The following is an 18,847-nucleotide window of genomic DNA, read 5'->3' as shown; positions in this document are numbered from 1 at the left end:
CGTAGCTACAAGTTGTTGGTTTTTGGATGAATGTTTGATAGGTACTTCCTCATTCACTTATTAGATATTTTTTCCCTTTTCCAAAAGGTTGTTGATGCTGCTTATGGGCATGCGCATCCAAGGCTTCCTAGGGATGGTAGGGTTAATTACGTTGAGGAAGTTGCAAGTGAGGTAATTTTTTTGCTAGTCTATTTCAAAACATTGTCATATGCTTGTAGGCGTTGTTCGTAGTGCGCCTACGTTAAAGCATATTGTAAATATGTTTGGCACTCATAGGAAGTGGGAATTGACATATACGATTAGGGACAAGGAAAGTAGGGAGCCGCCAACAAGTTTTTAAGGAACTTGTAAACCGCTCACGGATCATAAAAGGCAACCACGATAAAGGGACAACGATAGGCAACAACGATTAACCCGTGAAGGTTACACCCCATTCATAATCCATGAGATTACTAACTCCATATGGTTCGGAACCACAAAAGGAGGATCGGGGATGATGGTACGAAGTGAGCCATGGAGTCACATTCGCCCGTATTGGCCTCTACTCAATTCTTATAGTGAAAAGTGATTCTTGCTATCTCAAAGCCATGCAAACAAAGATTCAATTTGCTATAAACTATTATTAAGCTAAATTGGTTTAATATTAATGCAACATATAATTCTAAAATTTTTGTGATCACTTGAATAAATAACAAAATTAAAAAGGAACCTAAACCGGTTGTCCAAATTATCTTATTAGGCGTGATTTTCAATTACATATTCCCTTTAAACATGCAATATGGTGATCAACAAAAAATATAATAGAATAAGCATTAATATTGGAAGCAATTTATCAATAATAGCGTTAGTTAAATCAAATATAAATAAACCTAATCATGATAATAGAAATATAAAAATAAAATAAGTAATTAAATTAATTAATTACTCACATTCGGCACGTTCCTTAAAATTGCTACATCATGAATAAATTGTTAGTAACTTCAATAAAAAATATAAATCAAATGGAAATTAAATTAAATTAAATAAAAAGTAGAGTTGATTTGGTCCAAACCCTCAGTGAATTATATTTTTCACGCCTTGGTTTAAGGACGGAACCTCGGGTAAAGTATGGACTCCTTGGAGTGCTTAAGGGAAAAATGGTGTAATTAGGAATATAGGTTTAAGGCTTAGAATATGAGAGGGAGAGAAGATAATAATTTTTGGTGTAAAAGAGAGGAAGAGAGAATGATTTGATGCCACAAACTGTAGAAAGGAGGGGGGTATTTATTGGGAAAATGAGCAGGGGAAACACATGGCATGGCAAAAGATAAAAACCCTAAAAAAGGTTGCCGCGACATGGCAAAAACTGCCGCAAAACGGCAAAAATTGTCGCGACACGAGAAACTCTTGTGTGACGCGGCATACTATGGAGTGACGCGGAAAAAATTTGACCTACGGGAGTAAAAACGCGTGAAGGGTTTACGCGGAAAAGACACGAGAAAATTCCGTGACATGGCACACGTACCGTGACACGGTACAGTACACTGTGTCACGGTAAAAAAAGTGTGTGAGAAAACGCGAAAATTACACGGAAAAAGCACCGTGACACGGTGAGAAATACCGTGGCACGGCACCAGATAACGTGTCACGGCAACAGGTATCCTGCCATGGTGGGTTTTCTCGCGAAAACATTGAAAATAGCACCGTGACACATTTTAAATCACCGTGTCATAGCACTAGGAACCGTGCCACGTCATCAGGCGCCATGACACAATGCTTTTACAATGTGCGCGGTAATTCCAGTTTTTTACACGTTTTAAAAATCATCATAACTTTTGATCCGTAACTTGGAATAAGGTAGATAATATATCATTGGAAAGATTATCAAGTCTACTTTATAACCCAATTAAAATGAGGTAAAAATAATTTGTAAATTTCAATATATGGCCGTTTTAGTAGAAGGGTATCAGTTTTGGGTCGAGTATATATGTCGTTTTAGTAGAAGGGTATCGGTTTTGGATCGAGTTTAGTGTTTGACTCATATCTTCTTCATTTTATATCGGAGTTGGGCTTATGATATATTGTTGGAAATCTTATTTCAAGGAATATCCCACCAAATAATAATTGGATTAAAATTATAAGACCATTAAATCAGTTTCTCTCAATTTTGCGATGTGGACACGAAAATTGAAAAGTAAGTTATGGTTTAGGGAAATGAGCTATGAGTTGGATTTCTTTATGAAATGTATTGAATGGAAACATGGATTTAAGCACTCCAAAGATTAAATACTAAACCCGACCATTAACGGCGGTGAAAGGTTGTTCATCATCGGGTTGGTTTTGGGGAGACATCTTTAGGTGTCTACAGAAGCCCCCACTTTAACCGAGTTTGTAGAAACGTCAGTTTTGAAAACGATAGTCAAAGTATTTGATGGGGAAGAAGAATGATTTAAGATGTTCTGCGATCCTAAATCGTTCTTTATACACCGATACCTGCAGAAAAATGTTAGTTCCACAGATAAAAGAGTAAAGGAATAAAATGCGTATCTAACACCAGTGCATCGGTGACAAATATGTTTGGTAGCTTCCTATGCTTGAAGGAATCCACCAGATGAAGTTTTGTTGAAATACTTTCCATGCCTGAGGAAAGTCGACTGATGAGTTTGGTAGCTTTCTATGCTTGAAGAAATCTACCGGATGATACTTTCCATGCTTGAGGCTAGTCAACATATGAATTTGGCGGTTTTCTATGCTTGAAAAAATCCACTGAATAATACTTTCCATGCTTGAGGAAAGTCAACAGATGATTTTGGCAGTTTTCTATGCTTGAAGAAACCAACCGGTTGAGATATTTTCCATGCTTGAGGAAAGACTTGTTGATGATGAGATTGCAAGTCTCCGTGTATCGAGAACCTTGCGCCGTGAATCATCTTTGCTTGGGAGATGATCCCTAAAATGATGATGGTTCGCTTATCCCAAAACATGGGCTGTAGATGGTTTGCTTGTCCCAAACTTGGGTTGTAGATGGTTTTTTTATCCCTGAACGTAGGCTGTAAATGGTCCTCTTGTCCCCGGCAGTGGGTTGTAGATGGTCTGCTTGTCCCCGGACGTGGGCTGTAATTGAGACCTGCAAAATAAAATTTGCCAAGGGACTCGTATAGACTGTGATTGACTTGACCAACTAACTTGACCAAGTTTGACTTGTCACGACATGCCATGTATATAACTTGTGCTTGTGTGTGTATATGGTGTGTGTGTGCAGACACAAGCAACTGAAAATGCAAAAATTTTCCGTCAATTTTGTCATGAGTGGAGGGTACCGACTTTCTCCCAAAAAAGAAAGACGTGAAAAATGAAGTTTTATTTTTGAACTTCTGTAGCCACCCAAATGTGTCTCCCCAAAACCAAACCTAGTGATGAATACATTTCATGTCATTTGATTATCGAACAAAGCGAAAGTGTGAAAAGTCTAGTGATGAGGATGTTTTTATTAAAATATCTCTTCTTTCTGTTTTTGAAAATATTTCTTTTCTTACCCTATTTTTGAAAAAACGTGCATTCTAGTTTAATTTGGTCCATGATATGGGTCCAATAATAGTGTAGTTGGATGGGGTTTGAAAAGACCTTTTCAACGATATATTATAAGCCCAATTCCGATGAATAATGAGGAAGTTATGGCCAAAATACTAAACTGGGCCCAAACCGGATTTTACCGACGACCCAATGATCATGTGGAGGGTCCAAAGGTTTAATCATATTCCTAAACTAATTAGAATTAATTAGAAGCTTCTATAAGTTTTAAAAGATCTTAATTATTCTTTTTTAAAAGATAAGATTAAAGAATTTGAGTTAAATAAAAACTTTCCTTTTCTTAAATCCTAATTCTATTCGAATTTAAAGATGTTCAAAGACAGTCAGATTTTATTTTTGCGCCTCATAATCTTTATCCAAATTTTATATGGTTGGAAAGATATTGAAATTATCTTTCCAATGATATATTATAATATTAAATCCAAGCTATAAAGAAAAAGATATGAATGAGATATGAAACTCTATCCAAAACTGACACCCTTTCACTATTTCGGCCATATCTTTTTTTATGTTAAATATTTTAATTCGATTTTAATTTTGTTGGAAATTACACTTCAAGATCTTTCCAAAGACATATTATATGACTTATTTGGACTTCTGGATCAAAAGATATGATAAAAACAAAAGCCGTAAAAATTGCTGTCCATCGAGTTTTATTTCGATTCGAATTCGGATTCTTTTCTTATTCTTCGACTCTATTTTTTCTCTATAAATAGAGGTCATATCTCCCCTTTTTCAATCATCAACTCTCATCAATAATTTCTTGATTCTCTCTCCCTCTTCCTAGCCTAACCTTTTACAAACAAAATTCCTCATACATTAGCACTAGACACACCTAGCCAAGTTCGAAGTTGCCTTCGTCCTAGACGTGAAAGGTTTTAATTTTTGAGGGTTTGGTCCCAAATTTCTCTTTATATTATTTAATTTAATTATTTTGATTTATTATTTTCCTTGAAGTTACTAACGTGTGTATTTTGTTATTAGAAAGAGGTATGAGGCATCCAAGTAAGTACTTTAATTGATTTATTGTTATTATGATATAGAAATCATGTCTAGGTTGTTATTATGGTTCCTAGTATCATGTTAGGATGCTTGATGTTTTGAATGACAACAATGATTCCTAGTATCATGTTTAGGGTAACAACTATAATTTCTAATATCAAATATGATAATTATGATTTCTGCGATGCTTCCTACTTTCTTTCCTAATATCATGTTAGTATCATGTTAGGGCTAAAACTTTGATTTTTATTGTTTAGTGACATGCTATGGCTTGTTATTAATCTTGTTCGTATCATGCTTAGGATCTTGCTATTATTATGCTTTAGCGTTGATATGATTATGATTATTTTTATATATATTATGATGATTATAATTTTGACTATTATTTATGATAATTATGTTGCTTGATATGATATTTATTATTTATTGCTTGATTACACCTTTTATGCATGTTTAAAGGGAATTGGTATTTGTAATCACGCTTAATAAGATAATTAATAATCTTGTTTAGGGTAAATATGATTATAATTCAAGTGATCGCCAATAATTGTTTTGTTTGTGTATTAATATTCAACTAACATAGATTAAACAGGTTTAGGGTTAAACCCATTGATTGCATGTTAGTCAGAAAGCGCACATGAATATGATCAGAATAAATTAGAGGCCTATTATTAGGGCAGGTTCAATCTCTTTTAGGTTGGATTTGTAACTTCATCCCCGAACTACCAGTCATGGTTCCAGACCTATTGGATTTGACGATCTCCTGGATCGTTAAGGGGTGTAACCTTCACCTCGTGAACGGTTTACAAGATCCTAAAACTTGTTGGCGATTCTTTTGCTTTATCTTCTTTCCCTTTGGACGCCACCGTACTTTAGTGTATGATCACAGTGGGGTTCAAGTTAGGGATAATGCTTGAAATATTCCCTAAACTTCCCTCGATGAAAATTTTGAAAAAGTTTTTGAACTTTCCCAAAAGAAAAGACATGAAAAGGGGAAGAAGTTTTGAACTTCCTCGCCGAGCAAAGGAAAATGAATCGCATGGATTTTCTTCTTGTCAGATTGAACTACTTGTCTTGAGTATAATGTATGCATGATGTATGTTCTTAGGCTAGGAGGCTAAGGAAAATTACATCATGCGACACGATAGATGAATGAACTTAGTTCATGGAGCTAAGCATCATACATGGTGTAAAGAAGCGATCTTGAACGTCACTTAGGTCTAGAAGCTAAGCACGTATATAAATGAAGTGATTATTGCATAATGAACGTTGGTTAGGTCAATGCGCTAAGCGTGATATGCTTTGTATGATTACAAATCATTGATATATAAATGTTGCTCAGCACATTACGCGATGCGTGAAATAATGAATATTACTCAGGTTAGGAAGCTAAGCAAGTATACAATGTTTCTTTTAATAAATGTAGTCTTGAAAGAAAATGAAGCATGCGCAATGTTGAAACAAGATTCCATGATAAAGGGTTCTTAAAGGGAAGGATGATATGGATATGGATGTGTGAGTGAAGTGTGCGAATGTAAAACTAAGGCTGGCTGCAAAGGTTATGGTGATGGAAATATATGTGAGAAGATTCGAGATGGTGACTCTTTAGGCTAGGTAGGCTAAATGATGTAGGTTCAAGCCCCCAAGTCTAGCTCTAGATGGATAGGGTCATAGGGATAAGCATTAGATATTCTTTGACTCGGTCATGCATATGAATGTGGACGCACCTCAATGTGAGGTTGCCTATATATGCAGTCCTAGTATACTCCTACTGTTGTCTAGCAAAGATAGATTACCAAAATGGATGTGTGTGAGTTAGTTGGATTTGAATAGCTGCATGCCTCGACTTACCTTTTTTTATCCACTATCTACGACACTACATGTAAGGCCATGGACAAGTGTATTAAGGAATTTCAGAATTGTTGCATTTTGTCTTCTTATGAGCTCTCACTCATTCCCTTGCCTAATACTCATGACCTGGTGCTGTATTGGTGCCTTGGTGCCTGTTTTCTATTTAAAATCTATGTATATCAAGGGTTTAATGTTGTATATTCTATTAAAGCCGATGGTTATGAATATAGTGTTGTATACTCTATTGTAAACTTTTTTTTGTTGTTGCATGTTTCTTTCTAATTTTCTTCTTTCACCCACAACAAGTTTGTAGGCTTGAATTACTTACTTTCATTGTTTTTGTTTGGCAATTAACTATATACTTCTTTGTAGACATGGATACTAGTTGGATTGATTTACCAAGAGGTGATCCTTGTTATTTCAAAGGTTGCATGAAATTCTTGGAACTTGCTAAAGAGACTCTTTTACCAAATACATGGGAAACTAAATGCCCATGTAATAAGTGCAAGTTAAATAAAACGAATTATGTAGAAGAAGTTGGAGGGCATATTTTATTTTATGGTTTTTATAAAAACTATAGAAATTGGATATTTCATCGTAAAGATGAAGGGAGTAAGACCTATTATCTAAGTGATGATCAAGTGAATGCAGTAGGTCGAGATGATATGGATGGGTTACTAAGAGTAGCTTTTAGATTTAATACACAACAAACCGACAAAACTCAAGACCCATCATTTAATGAACAAAGTATTGAGGATGACAATTCATATGACATGGATGAGGGATTTACCATTTATCGTGAGGTAGATGATGAGTATCAATCAACTTTCTCAAATGAAGAACAGGCAAAGTATAAAAATCTCATGGAAGCTTCTGAAAAAGGCCTATACAAGGGGTGTACTACTTTTTCGAAACTTTCATTTCTATTGCATTTGTTTAACCTAATGTGTATGTTCCATTGGTCTGCAGAGTCATTTAATAAATTACTTGAACTTCTAATTGACGCATTTCCCATTATTAAGGATTTTCCATCGACCTATTATGAAGGCATGAAGATAATAATGATTTAGGGTTAGGATATGAGAAAATCCATGCATGTCCAAATGATTTCATGTTATATTGGGGCGAATTCGCAAATAAAAGTGAGTGTCATATATGCAAGACATCAAGGTGGAAAAATGTGAAAGGAAAGGAGGGTGATGTAAATGAAAAAGGAAAAGAAGCATGTAAGAAAGGCGAGGCAGCTAAAGTAATGCGGTACTTTCCCCTTATCCCTAGATTAAAGAGGCTTTACATGTCATCTAAAACTGCAGAGACATGAGATGGCACTTTAATCGTAAAGATGATAAGATTCTACGACACCCTGCTGATGGCGAGGCATGGAAAAAATTTGATGAAAAATAGACAGAGTTGCCGCTGATCCTCGCAGTGTTAGATTAGGCCTAGCGAGTGATGGTTTTAATCCATATCGTCTTATGAACACAAATTATAGTACATGGCCGGTAGTCCTCATTCCTTATAATTTACCACCATGGCTTTGTATGAAACCATCATCCTTTATTCTTTCTATAATTATTCCTGGTAAATTTGGTCCCGGTATGGATATTGATGTGTACTTGCTACCACTAATCCATGAACTAAAATTATTGTGGGAAGGTGTTGATGCTTTTGATTCTTATAGTGGAAGCAACTTCAAACTGCGAGCAACCCTACACTCTACTATTAATGACTTTCCGGCTTATGCTATGCTGTCAGGTTGGAGTACGAAAGGCTACAAAACTTGTCCTTCTTGCACTCATTCTACTTATTCAGATAGATTTGGTGGCAAAATTATCTACGCTGGGTATCGAAAATGGTTGCCTATTGATCACCCATATCGTTCACAAGCTAATTTATTTGATGGGAAAGAAGAATATGGTATTGCTCCGATTCATACCAGCGGGACCGAAGTTTTGAAGCAACAAGAAGGGGTAAAGTATGTACATGGGAAGACAAAAAAAGTTCCTAAAAAAAGAGGGAAAAGAGCTGCCAATGAACTTGATGATGATTGCGATCCCGATGGTGATCATATTATTTGGAAAAAGAAAAGTACATTTTTTGAATTAGAGTATTGGGAGCATAATCCTCTTAGACATAATTTAGATGTTATGCACATTGGAAAGAATGTGTCCGATATTTTATTAGGAACTCTTTTAGATATGGATAATAGTAGGGATGATGAGAGTGTCAGAGAATCCCTAAAGAATTTGAATATAAAACCTCATCTATGAATCAACCCTCAAGGTTACATCCCGCCGGCTGCATACACCATGTCTAACGAGGAGAAAGAACGATTTTTGAAAGTCTTGAAAAAGATGAAAGTTTCTGATGGATATGGATCTAATTTGCAAAGATGTGTGAATCTAAAGCAACGGAAACTTATTAATATGAAAAGTCACGACCATCATATTCTCATGCAAGATATCCTCCCGATTGCTTTAAGGGCGTCGAATGCCACAAGAGTTATTGACTTGCTTGAGTTATCTGAATTTTTTAAAAAGATATGTTCAACTGCTATAGATACAAGAGAATTAGATACCATTCAATCAAAGCTCGTGTTGACTTTTTGCAAGTTTAAAAAAGAATTTTTACCAACATTTTTTACAATCATGGTCCATCTACTAATTCATTTAGTGGAAGAGGTCAAACTAGGCGGACCGGTTCACTATAGATGGATGTATCCTGTTGAAAGGTACTTATTATTATTATTATTATTATTATTATTATTATTATTATTATTATTATTATTATTATTATTATTATTTGTATTATTTATTTTTATATAATAATTTTTCCTATTCTTTCACATTCACATACAAAATTGTTACTATAATTCAAGGTACTTGGCCTTTTTGAAATCTCATGTAAGCAATAAAGCGCAACCGGAAGGATCTATAGCAGAAGGTTACCTTTTGTGGGAGACAGTTGCATTTTGTTCGAGATATTTAGAAAGCGTTGAGACTATGTTCAATAGACCTAAAAGGAATGAGGATGGTGTATCAAACATTGACAACTATTTGTATAACTCTGGTGGTCGTGTTGTAGGAAAGAAAGAAAATGTCCGTTTGGATGATAGAAGTTTAAAGCAAGCTCATTGCTATGTTTTACTTCATTCTGATGAACTAACCCCGGTGCTCAAGTAAGTAGCATTATGTGTGTAGTTAAAGCGTCCAATATATACTTGTTACTAACATAAAATTTACAATCTCGATAGTGAGTTCCTAAAACTAAAGAGGCAAGAGAATGACGTTGGAGGAAGTCAAGTTGATGAATCTATTGAAAATCAGTGGATAATTGATGAATTTGCAGATTGGTTGCAAAGCCGGGTCATATGCTTTTACATTTAGGGTCTTTTTATTTTCATACTATACAACTTTCTAATTCTAACTTTATTATTCTCGAACTATAGGTCCATAATTTAGATGATAGCACGGTAGATGGAAAGTTAAGAAAAGCCTTAGCCGGTGGCTTGAGTAACCGCGGGAAAAGGATGAAAAGTGTTATTATCAATGGTTACAAATTTGATATTGTGGATCGTGAGCGATTTCGAGTAACTCAGAATTCAGGAATCATGGTGGAAGCAGAGGGTCACGAATATTATGGAAAACTCAAATAAATTTTGGAATTATATTATTATGGTTCTTATAAGGTTGTATTGTTTCGTTGTGATTGGGTCGATATCCGTAGGGGTATCAAAACAAATCCGAATGGAAGTGTTCGTATCAATTTCTCAAAGTTGATGCACACTGGTCGATTTTTGCGTGATGATCCATTTGTTTTCTCATCTCAAGCAAAACAAGTTTTTTATATTGAGGATGAGATACAAAAAGGGTGGTGTCATGTTGTGAAAACTAAGCCTAGGGACTTGTTTGATATACCTGAATAATTTGTTTACAACTTTTATAATTTATTATAGATTTGAGTTCATAAATTTGGATGGGTGTGTATTTTTATATTTCATTTAGTTATTCTAATTCATCACTACATATATTTACTTGGTTTTGTTAGTAGTATATATTTCTAAATTCATATTCATATAAAGTAAGAATGATGTTAGCTTTATAACTACTACGTTGATTAGTTATTGTGCTCAGATTCAATATTGGCACGTTCTTACATCGAGTTTGCTTACTTTCTGCTTTTGCTACACTTGGAGATTGAGTTTAGTTATTTCTTTTCTTATAGCTCTCTCATACTTGAAACTTGAGAAAGTTTATAAGTCTTGATACGTATAAGCCAAGATCAATGCAAAATTATCTATATTCTGCCAATTCTGCCATTTCATTTTCTTTTACCTGATATTTTTTGTCTTTAGATTACTTAAGAAAGTTTATACGTCTTAGCTCTCTGCCAATTCTGCCATTTCATTTTCTTTTACCTGATATTTTTTGTCTTTATATTACCATGAGATTCCCCATGAAATTTTTTGCCTAGACTCGTGAACTAAATCTCCATTGAACTTTTGGCAGTTAAGTCTCTGATTTCTAATGCTAGTACTCACATTTGGAAAGCAAGTGATGCCAATGTTGCTAGCAGGTTGTGTACCCTTGCTGTTGTTGGTTTAAACTTTGGAGGAAAGTAAATTGAAGCTGCAACCATTGATTTCATACCTTTTCCAATGTTTTGAGTTGTGTTTGGTAATTGAGGGTTAAAGAGAGATATAAAATGCTAAAGGTTTAAGATCATTTTTGACATACTAATGTAGCTTGTCTTATGGTTTTATCAGGTAAAAGATGACTTATCGAAGCATGAGAGCAAGGGAAATACTTGCTGCCACAGCTAAGTCAAATGCTACTGAAGTTGTTTCACAACCCACCAAAAAACAAGCTACTAAGTCACCACAGACTGAGGTACTTAAGGATGACAAATGGGGACCTTTTTCTCCACCCAATACCACAACAAAATCTGACCAACAACCACCTAATAGTTTGGGATCCGTTTGGAAAAACCATCCTGGTTCAACATCGAGTTCAGTCAAAGAGGCAACTACATCAGGTTATCATAATAAATACCCAGCAAAAGTCCCACCTAATATCCCACCTAATATTCCACAATCAAGTAGACCAAACTCATCATTGAAATCCCTTTCTACTTCTCATAAACCTCCCGAGCAAGCTATGAGACGAGGAATTGAAGCCCTTGAGACTGGTGCTGTTAAAACTTCAGCAACAGCTCCACAGAATAATCAAGATCGACAAAACAGTAGGAAAGAATCAGAGAAGATCCCGATACAATCTAAGTCTTTACGACCAAAAGCACTTCCGGATTGGCCCGTAGACATAGATTTTGACTACAAGGAGGAGGTGCTAACCATAGGTAAATATTTTTATTAAAGTTGTCTAATGCTTGTTGTTGTTGTGGTGTGTTTCTGCCTTGTTGCTACTGCTTGTTGTTGTTGTTGTGGTGTGTTTCTGCCTTGCTGTGACTAACATAACATAAAGTGGTGGCCGTTTGGTCCCATTGACCCATTCCATAACATATGATTTAAAGTAGGAACCTGCTGTGACTAACATAAAGGAAGACTTGCTGAGATAATGGGAGTGTTGCCAATATAGGCATATAGCTGAGAAAACTTTCTGAAGAAAACATGCACAAAAACTCTAAACTCCACTAACCAGATTCTATACCCTTTTTTTTAAACCTCATTGGGACTTCTGATTTATATGGCATTTCACCTTGCTTTCAGAGATGTGGTCAATTTCTGTGATTCAATAATATATCTTTCTTGCTGCTTGCCACTTAATTTCACCTTGGTTTGAGGTATAACTAATAATATTACTATTACTTGCTGCTTGCCAGTTAATTTGTTTGCTAATCAACTTAAACTGAATATTTCTTTTAACTTAATTTTGTTATTTTATTTAGATGCCAAGGGTAATACTACATTAGTAAGTGGTATTATTCTGCCAATTGATGTATGGAGTAATAACGGCGTCCAGTACTATGTCGAATTCAATGATTTATGCCAGCCAATTAGGAAGAGTGGACATATTTTGGTTAAATTCATTAGTATGATTGCGAAGATGGAGTCACATTGTCCAGTTGGGGAAAAAGATTGGAAAGCAATCGACAAGCATTTTAAAGGGAAAATAATTAAAGACATAAGAGTAAGTATAATCATCCCTAAGACATCCCCTTGTCATTGCCTAAACACACATACTTAGCCGGTCTCTTACTTCTAATAGATTACTTACTAATTTATATTTTTAACTAATTATTTTTACTGAAGGACCGTTTTGTGATTCCTCCTGGTGTGGAATATGACAACCAAGCTCTCAAGCGTTCCAATAAATGTTGGAGGCAGTTCAAATATTCTCTGAAACTAATTCATTACAAGCCACTAGAGAAGAAATTGGATGATATGTGTAATAATGTGCCACATGGAATTACCAGTAGTAACTGGGTTAAGTTGGTAAAATATTGGGATTTAGATTACGGGAAAGTAAGGACAATATTTACCTTATTGTTTACTCTATAAACGTTATTTAATCTCTAACTAAAAAATATGAAAATGTGATTGCAGACTATGTCAGAATGTGGTAAAAAGGCACGACCTTCTCTAAATCAGATTCATACATCTGGCTCTAAAAGTTTTGCAAACCAACAAGCTGATTATGTATGGAATATATATATGTCATTTTATATTTACTTAGGATGTTAGTAAGAGCAAAGCCAAGTTATATGGGTTATATACTATTGTACACATATTTAATGCTTGTTTTGCCTTATTATTTATAGGAAGATGAACATGGACAAAGAATGAGCTTGTTAGCACTGTGGATTAAAACCCATGCGGGTAAAGACGGAAAATTTCTTCCTGACACAGTCACTCAAGATTTTGTGGTATGGTTTTGTGACAGATTTCTTGTATCATTTTGTGTAGATTTTGTGGTGTGATTATGTGTTATTTGTGGTCTTAAATTACTCCTAAATGTTGGTATAGGATGATGTTAAAGCTAAGGTTGAAGAGTTGAGGATGGTGCACCCTAAGATGTCTGAACAAGAGCTCGAAGATGAAGCATTTCAGCAAACTATGTATGGCAATGAGATTCCCGATCGTCCGGTGGGTTACGGACAAGGGGTTAAAAAGGGGGACATTTTCGGAGTACATGGTGTGTTAAGGAAGGAAGGCTATGGAAAAGTTCAAAAGAGGACTATTGTGATGGATAGTGTTAAAGAAGAAGTGAATGCTTTGCACAAAAAAAATGGTACACTATCTCAAGAAAATGAAAAGCTGAAAGACGAGGTCAGACACAACAATCTTCTTCTTAAAGCGCTTGTTGGACAATTTTCTCAGATTGTAGGTGCAGTTCGTCAAGGGAATGCATCTCCGGGTCTTCTAAACAAAGGATCTGAATTCTTAGGAAAGGCAAAACATCAGGTAACATTTAGAGCTTGTGTGAATGCTTGCTTGTGATGTGTGATGTGTGTGTGTGTGTGTGTGTGCCCTGCTCCCTGCTACTTTTTCTTCCTGCTCCCCTGCTACTTTTTCTTCCGGCTCCCCTGCTGCTTTTATACTACTTGTCTTAACTTGAGCTTGTGTGAACATCAGAACTTGAGTTGTTGCTCTTATTTCAGAACTGACATCAGAACTTGAATTTCAGAACTGAATTCAGAACTGAATCCAGAGCTGAATTCAAGAACTGAACTCAGAACTGAATGCAGAGCTGATCTTCAGAAATGAAAATCAGTTCTGGAATTCAGTTCTGAATTGCAGCTCTGAAAATCAGTTCTGAAAATCAGTTCTGAATTCAGCTCAGAACTGAATGCTTGCTTGTGAGTTATTGTTTTGTTGTTTGTAATTTTTAGCATGCTGTGAATGCTTCTGTGTTGTTGTGTTCTGGTTATTATTTTGTTGTTCTGGTTATCGTTTTGTTGTTTGTAATTTTAGCATGCTGTGATATCTTCTTGATACTTGATCAGTAATGCCTTGTTTGATTATTCTAAATTCTAATAAGAGAATGCATATGATTTTACTTGCTCTAATTTTTACAAAAAAAAAAAAAAAATACAAAATTTCTCATAAAAGATGGATGAATAAATAAGACAAGTAAAATGAAAGTGAGATGAATTCAAACAAAGCTGATGTACATATATCTATATGAAGTATGAACTGATTGTGATCAAGTTAATCATATGTGTAATGGTGGTTGCTCTGGTAAAAAATGATTTAGACTAAATTATACTTTGTATTTTTTTTTTTTGAAGATTGGAAAAGGCAATGTAGGTGCAACAAGAGAATAGGCCGGGACACTTGAGCATCAACAAGCGACTATATCGATCAATGTGGCCATCATCTATCTATTTTGGTTTTTAGTCTTATATTAGTGATGTATTTATTTAAGGACAAGCTACATACTATAATATGCGACCATTTTTTTTTTAATGATTGTAGTACTGTGTAGATGTTTTCTTTTCTAAATTTGGTAATTAACTACGTACTCTTTTTATTGTTGATTAATTATTGTTTTTTTTAGTCTAGTTATATAGAATTTTTGTTTATTTTTATTTTAATGTTATCAATTAATTTAATTTATGATAAATTTAAATAATTATAATGTATTTATGATGATAAATTGATAAAAGAAAAAAAAAAAGCTTAAAAAATAAATCTAGACGCTTTTTAATGTCTACATAATTGCACATTTTCAAATTTCATAGACTTTCCCGCCATACCATAGGCTGGCACGAATAAACGCAAGACAACAAAAAGCGTCGCAAAATTTGATTATGTGGACAGGAAAAAGCGTCGCTAAAAAACTACATACATTTGGGATAATGCGCGAAATACATCATTTTGGACGCTTCGTATATTAGTTTGGACAATAAAAAGCATCGAGATTCTCGACGCTTTTTTGTGTCTCCGAAAAATTTTCGACTCTTGGATTTTCGACGCTTTTTTGCAGCGTCGAGAAATTATTTTTCGACGCTTTTTAGCGTCGAAAAAAGGCTTAAAAAGCGTCCAAAAAACACGCATTTTGTAGTAGTGTGATTACTGGAGTGCTTTGATTTTTAACCTTTGTGTGTGTGTGTGTGTGTCTGTGTGAGGTTCTTAGGCGATAGAAGAAATTACTTAGCTTTCCCCTCCTTCTAGCGCCAAATTGTTCATATCAGGATCCGACAACCCAACTCCAAGATCCAAAGCCCGAGCCTGAAACCCGTTAAGCTCCTATCGTCAAGATGAGAACCTACACAAAGAACAAAGATTAGCTAACCCCGGGGTTGATCCGGGGATAACCACTCCAATGATAATGTCATAAAGTGTTTATGAAGGTAAGAAGATAAGAAGAGAGACAAAGGAAGAGAGAGAGAGAGTAATAAATGCTACCTTTATTACGAGATCAAAATCTGATTATTTATAGCCCTTCCAAATGATAAGTGGCTGCATAACATGCAATCTATCTTGCGCCAAGTGTCAAATTGTTGTCGCCACGTGCCAATCGCTAACAAGCCGAAATGTCTTCTTTTTGCATAAATGCCGAAATGTCTAGTAGTTGCTGAGGATCTGTACCCGGTTAACATATCGCCCTTTCACATTTAATCGGTCTGTTTTCCATATGTCCCCATACAGGTGTAATTAATTAATTAATATCACCGAAGGAGGCATAACGTGAATGAGGTAAGGGAGTTGGAGAAGTCACATCCGATAAATGATCAACAATGTAACGGTCATCAGTAAGCATTCGTGTAGATGATACCCTCCCTTCATTAGGAATTCTTCCCTGTGAGTTTGAGAGCATAATCGACAAAGATTGAATTGTAGGAAAAGAAACCGTGATGTTGTCCTCCATACTTGCTTGCTAAGGAACCAATTCTAAACAAAATTTAATATTAGACATTAAATATTGTTTAACATAAACCCACATGTCTCTAAATAAGTTATTATCATTCAATCAAATAGTTGCATATAAGTTGTGTATAGGATACCTCATTCTCATTTTCAACTCAAAATATCGAGAATCACACTCCACAACTTCATATATTTAACTCAAAACATTCGAGAAACTCATAGAATTATAAAAAAAACAAAAATCTATTCTCCCTACCAATATATGGCACGTCACCTCTTTTTTCTACAAGTTCCCCATAGAGCTGTCAAAAATTGACCCGACCCGAGAACACGACCTGAACCGATAATGATATGAACCTGACCTGTACCGGAACAATGGGGTGAAACTAGTGACCCGTAACCCGACCTGAACCAACCCGATATTAACCGACAACTAATTTGATTCAATATTTTATGACCTGAATCCGAACCCGCACCCAAACCGATAGTAACCGTCAACCAATTTAATCCGACCCGACAACAATCGAACCCGAGCTAGAACCCGACCTTATTAGAACCTGAAAACGTTTATAACCCAACACAACCTGTTATTGAAGCGAGTCATGGACGATTTAATAAATTTTATATACCTTTTATTCTTTATTACTTCGTATATAGTTGTAATAAAATCTTGATAATGCTTTAACAAATTATGTAAAGCGTAATTAAATAAATTAACTTGACCACATCGAATTTATTCGAATTGAACTTGAACCAAAACCAAGAATGATTTAACTTTAAGATAATCCGACCAAATAATTATCTGACCCAACCTTAACCCGAACCCGAATGTACTATTTATTAACCCGACCAAACCCGATTCAATACAACCCGAACCTGAAATTGAACCCGTTATGAATTTGACTCGAATCGGACCCGACCTACAACCGAAAGGATGAACAACCCCGAATAACTTGAATCGAAATTCACCCAACCGGAACCTGATCTGAGGCTAGATTGACCCGACACAACCTGATCTTGATTTGACCTGAGACCTAATTTAACCCGGCCCGAACCCGACTTGAATACCTGAATTGACAACTCTAGTTCCCCGTGCATATAACAAAGGTTGACATCTCCATATTCTAGATAAAGAATTCCAACATGAAAATTACACAAAACGTCAAAACCACAATATAAATCATATACTCATAACTAAACTAAGAATAGATTAATTAAAGAATAATGATATCGTTTGAAGAAGCCAAATTACCAGAGCAGAGATGGACAAATGCCACCACTCGTAAAGCATCAAATTATACCCATAGAAATATTGCATTATCACCATGAAATTTAGAAGTATACGCTCATATATACACCTAATCTCAAATCAATTTAGGAATAAAGCCACAATATACATGATGAATGATTAAATAAAAATTAAAGAGAAAAGTAGGGCTAACCTCTCACAATTGAAGGTAGGAAAATACAATTGGTAAGAAGTCTGGGCGCCATACGTGATGGTAGGGATCATGCTGTGAGAACGTCGCCGGGAACCGATGCCATGGTGGTGGTCGCTGCTCTGGTGATGACTTGCTTTTTTTTTTTCTTTTCTTCGTCGTAGAAGGTTTTTTTTTTTTTTAAGAAGTCTAATAGACAAAAGGAAGTGGAAGGAATATTATACGGGTATGTTCTAATTTAGTGAACTGAAGTGAATGGAGTTGAATTGAATTGAACTTAATTGAAATCAATTATTTACGAGAGGAGAAAATTAAGAATTGAACTGAAATTATTGGAGCTAATCTAAATTGTACTGAAGTGAAATGAACTGAACTGAATTAAATTAAATTAAACTGGAATGAAATTAAGTTGAATACAACAAACCCTAAGTATGACATTACTCCCTGCATCCCATTATACTTGGGACATTGGGGTGGACGCATTAATAAAACTACAAGTTTGTCTATTTAAAACATTTGTTTATTGTATACTCCTTCCCTTTTTTAATACTTGCTTCATTTCTATTTTTTGCACTATTCATTTATTCTACTTTGGCTAATGTTTGTGATTTAGACATAAGAAAAAATATAGTCGTGTGGGTGCTTGTTGGAATCATCTCAATTAATAGATTATTAATTTTCAATTGTTAGAAATTATACCTATTGATAATTAAAGATATTAGTGATCAAAGATTAGTATCGGCATGCGTGTCCAAGAGAAATAGAGAACGTAATAAAAAAAACGGAGGGGGTACTTCGTAAATGTATTTCTTTTATATTTTTATATTACAAGAAAACAACAAGTAGGATGGAAGTGGGGTAGGTGAAGAGAGAAAATGTGGGAAAATATTTTTTTTAACAATGGTCTCATTCTATATTTAGTAACGTCTCAAGTATTACGCATGAGACGGACGAAAATGAGAAATGTGTAAAGTATTATAGGACAGAGTCAAATAATTAGAAAATGTGTTTGATTTATCAATTTGGAATTGATTGATATGAAATCTCATACTAGAGACGTATGGATTGTAAAACCAATAAGAGTCCAAAATTGTTTGGTGTTATTGTTGAAATGTATTCTATCCTTTATTAATAGAATGGATTGTGAATCTTAAAG

General features: G+C 35.0%; 2 protein-coding genes and 1 long non-coding RNA gene across 4 annotated transcripts; 2 read left to right on the top strand and 1 right to left on the bottom strand.

The window, feature by feature from the left end:
- Window positions 1-9,271: 9,271 nt before the first annotated feature.
- On the top strand, window positions 9,272-10,428 carry LOC110737336. Its single transcript, XM_021917694.1, has 2 exons — window positions 9,272-9,601; window positions 9,677-10,428. Exons 1-2 carry the CDS (start codon window positions 9,426-9,428, stop codon window positions 9,807-9,809), a joined length of 309 nt encoding a protein of 102 aa, XP_021773386.1. The 5' UTR covers window positions 9,272-9,425; the 3' UTR covers window positions 9,810-10,428.
- Window positions 10,429-10,571: 143 nt separating this feature from the next.
- Window positions 10,572-14,984, top strand: LOC110737391. 2 transcript variants are annotated; one of them, XM_021917745.1, is made up of 7 exons: window positions 10,572-11,778; window positions 12,328-12,569; window positions 12,692-12,904; window positions 12,986-13,078; window positions 13,201-13,305; window positions 13,406-13,843; window positions 14,671-14,984. In XM_021917745.1, the coding sequence occupies exons 1-7, from the start codon at window positions 11,196-11,198 to the stop codon at window positions 14,704-14,706; spliced, it is 1,710 nt and encodes a 569-aa protein (XP_021773437.1). In that variant the 5' UTR covers window positions 10,572-11,195; the 3' UTR covers window positions 14,707-14,984. The 2 variants fall into 2 exon arrangements, with proteins under 2 accessions (XP_021773437.1, XP_021773438.1); XM_021917746.1 differs by lacking the exons at window positions 12,692-12,904; window positions 12,986-13,078.
- A 57-nt stretch (window positions 14,985-15,041) lies between these two features.
- On the bottom strand, window positions 15,042-17,879 carry LOC110737390. Its single transcript, XR_002514383.1, has 3 exons — window positions 17,695-17,879; window positions 15,791-16,276; window positions 15,042-15,650 (listed from the first exon to the last, which is right to left on the bottom strand). It is a non-coding gene; the product is annotated as an uncharacterized LOC110737390 (long non-coding RNA).
- Between the last annotated feature and the right edge of the window lie 968 nt (window positions 17,880-18,847).

This window comes from Chenopodium quinoa, unplaced genomic scaffold (assembly GCF_001683475.1).
Source record: "Chenopodium quinoa cultivar QQ74 unplaced genomic scaffold, ASM168347v1, whole genome shotgun sequence".
Lineage (NCBI taxonomy): Eukaryota > Viridiplantae > Streptophyta > Magnoliopsida > Caryophyllales > Amaranthaceae > Chenopodium > Chenopodium quinoa.
This window is presented reverse-complemented; position numbering and strand designations above follow the sequence as displayed.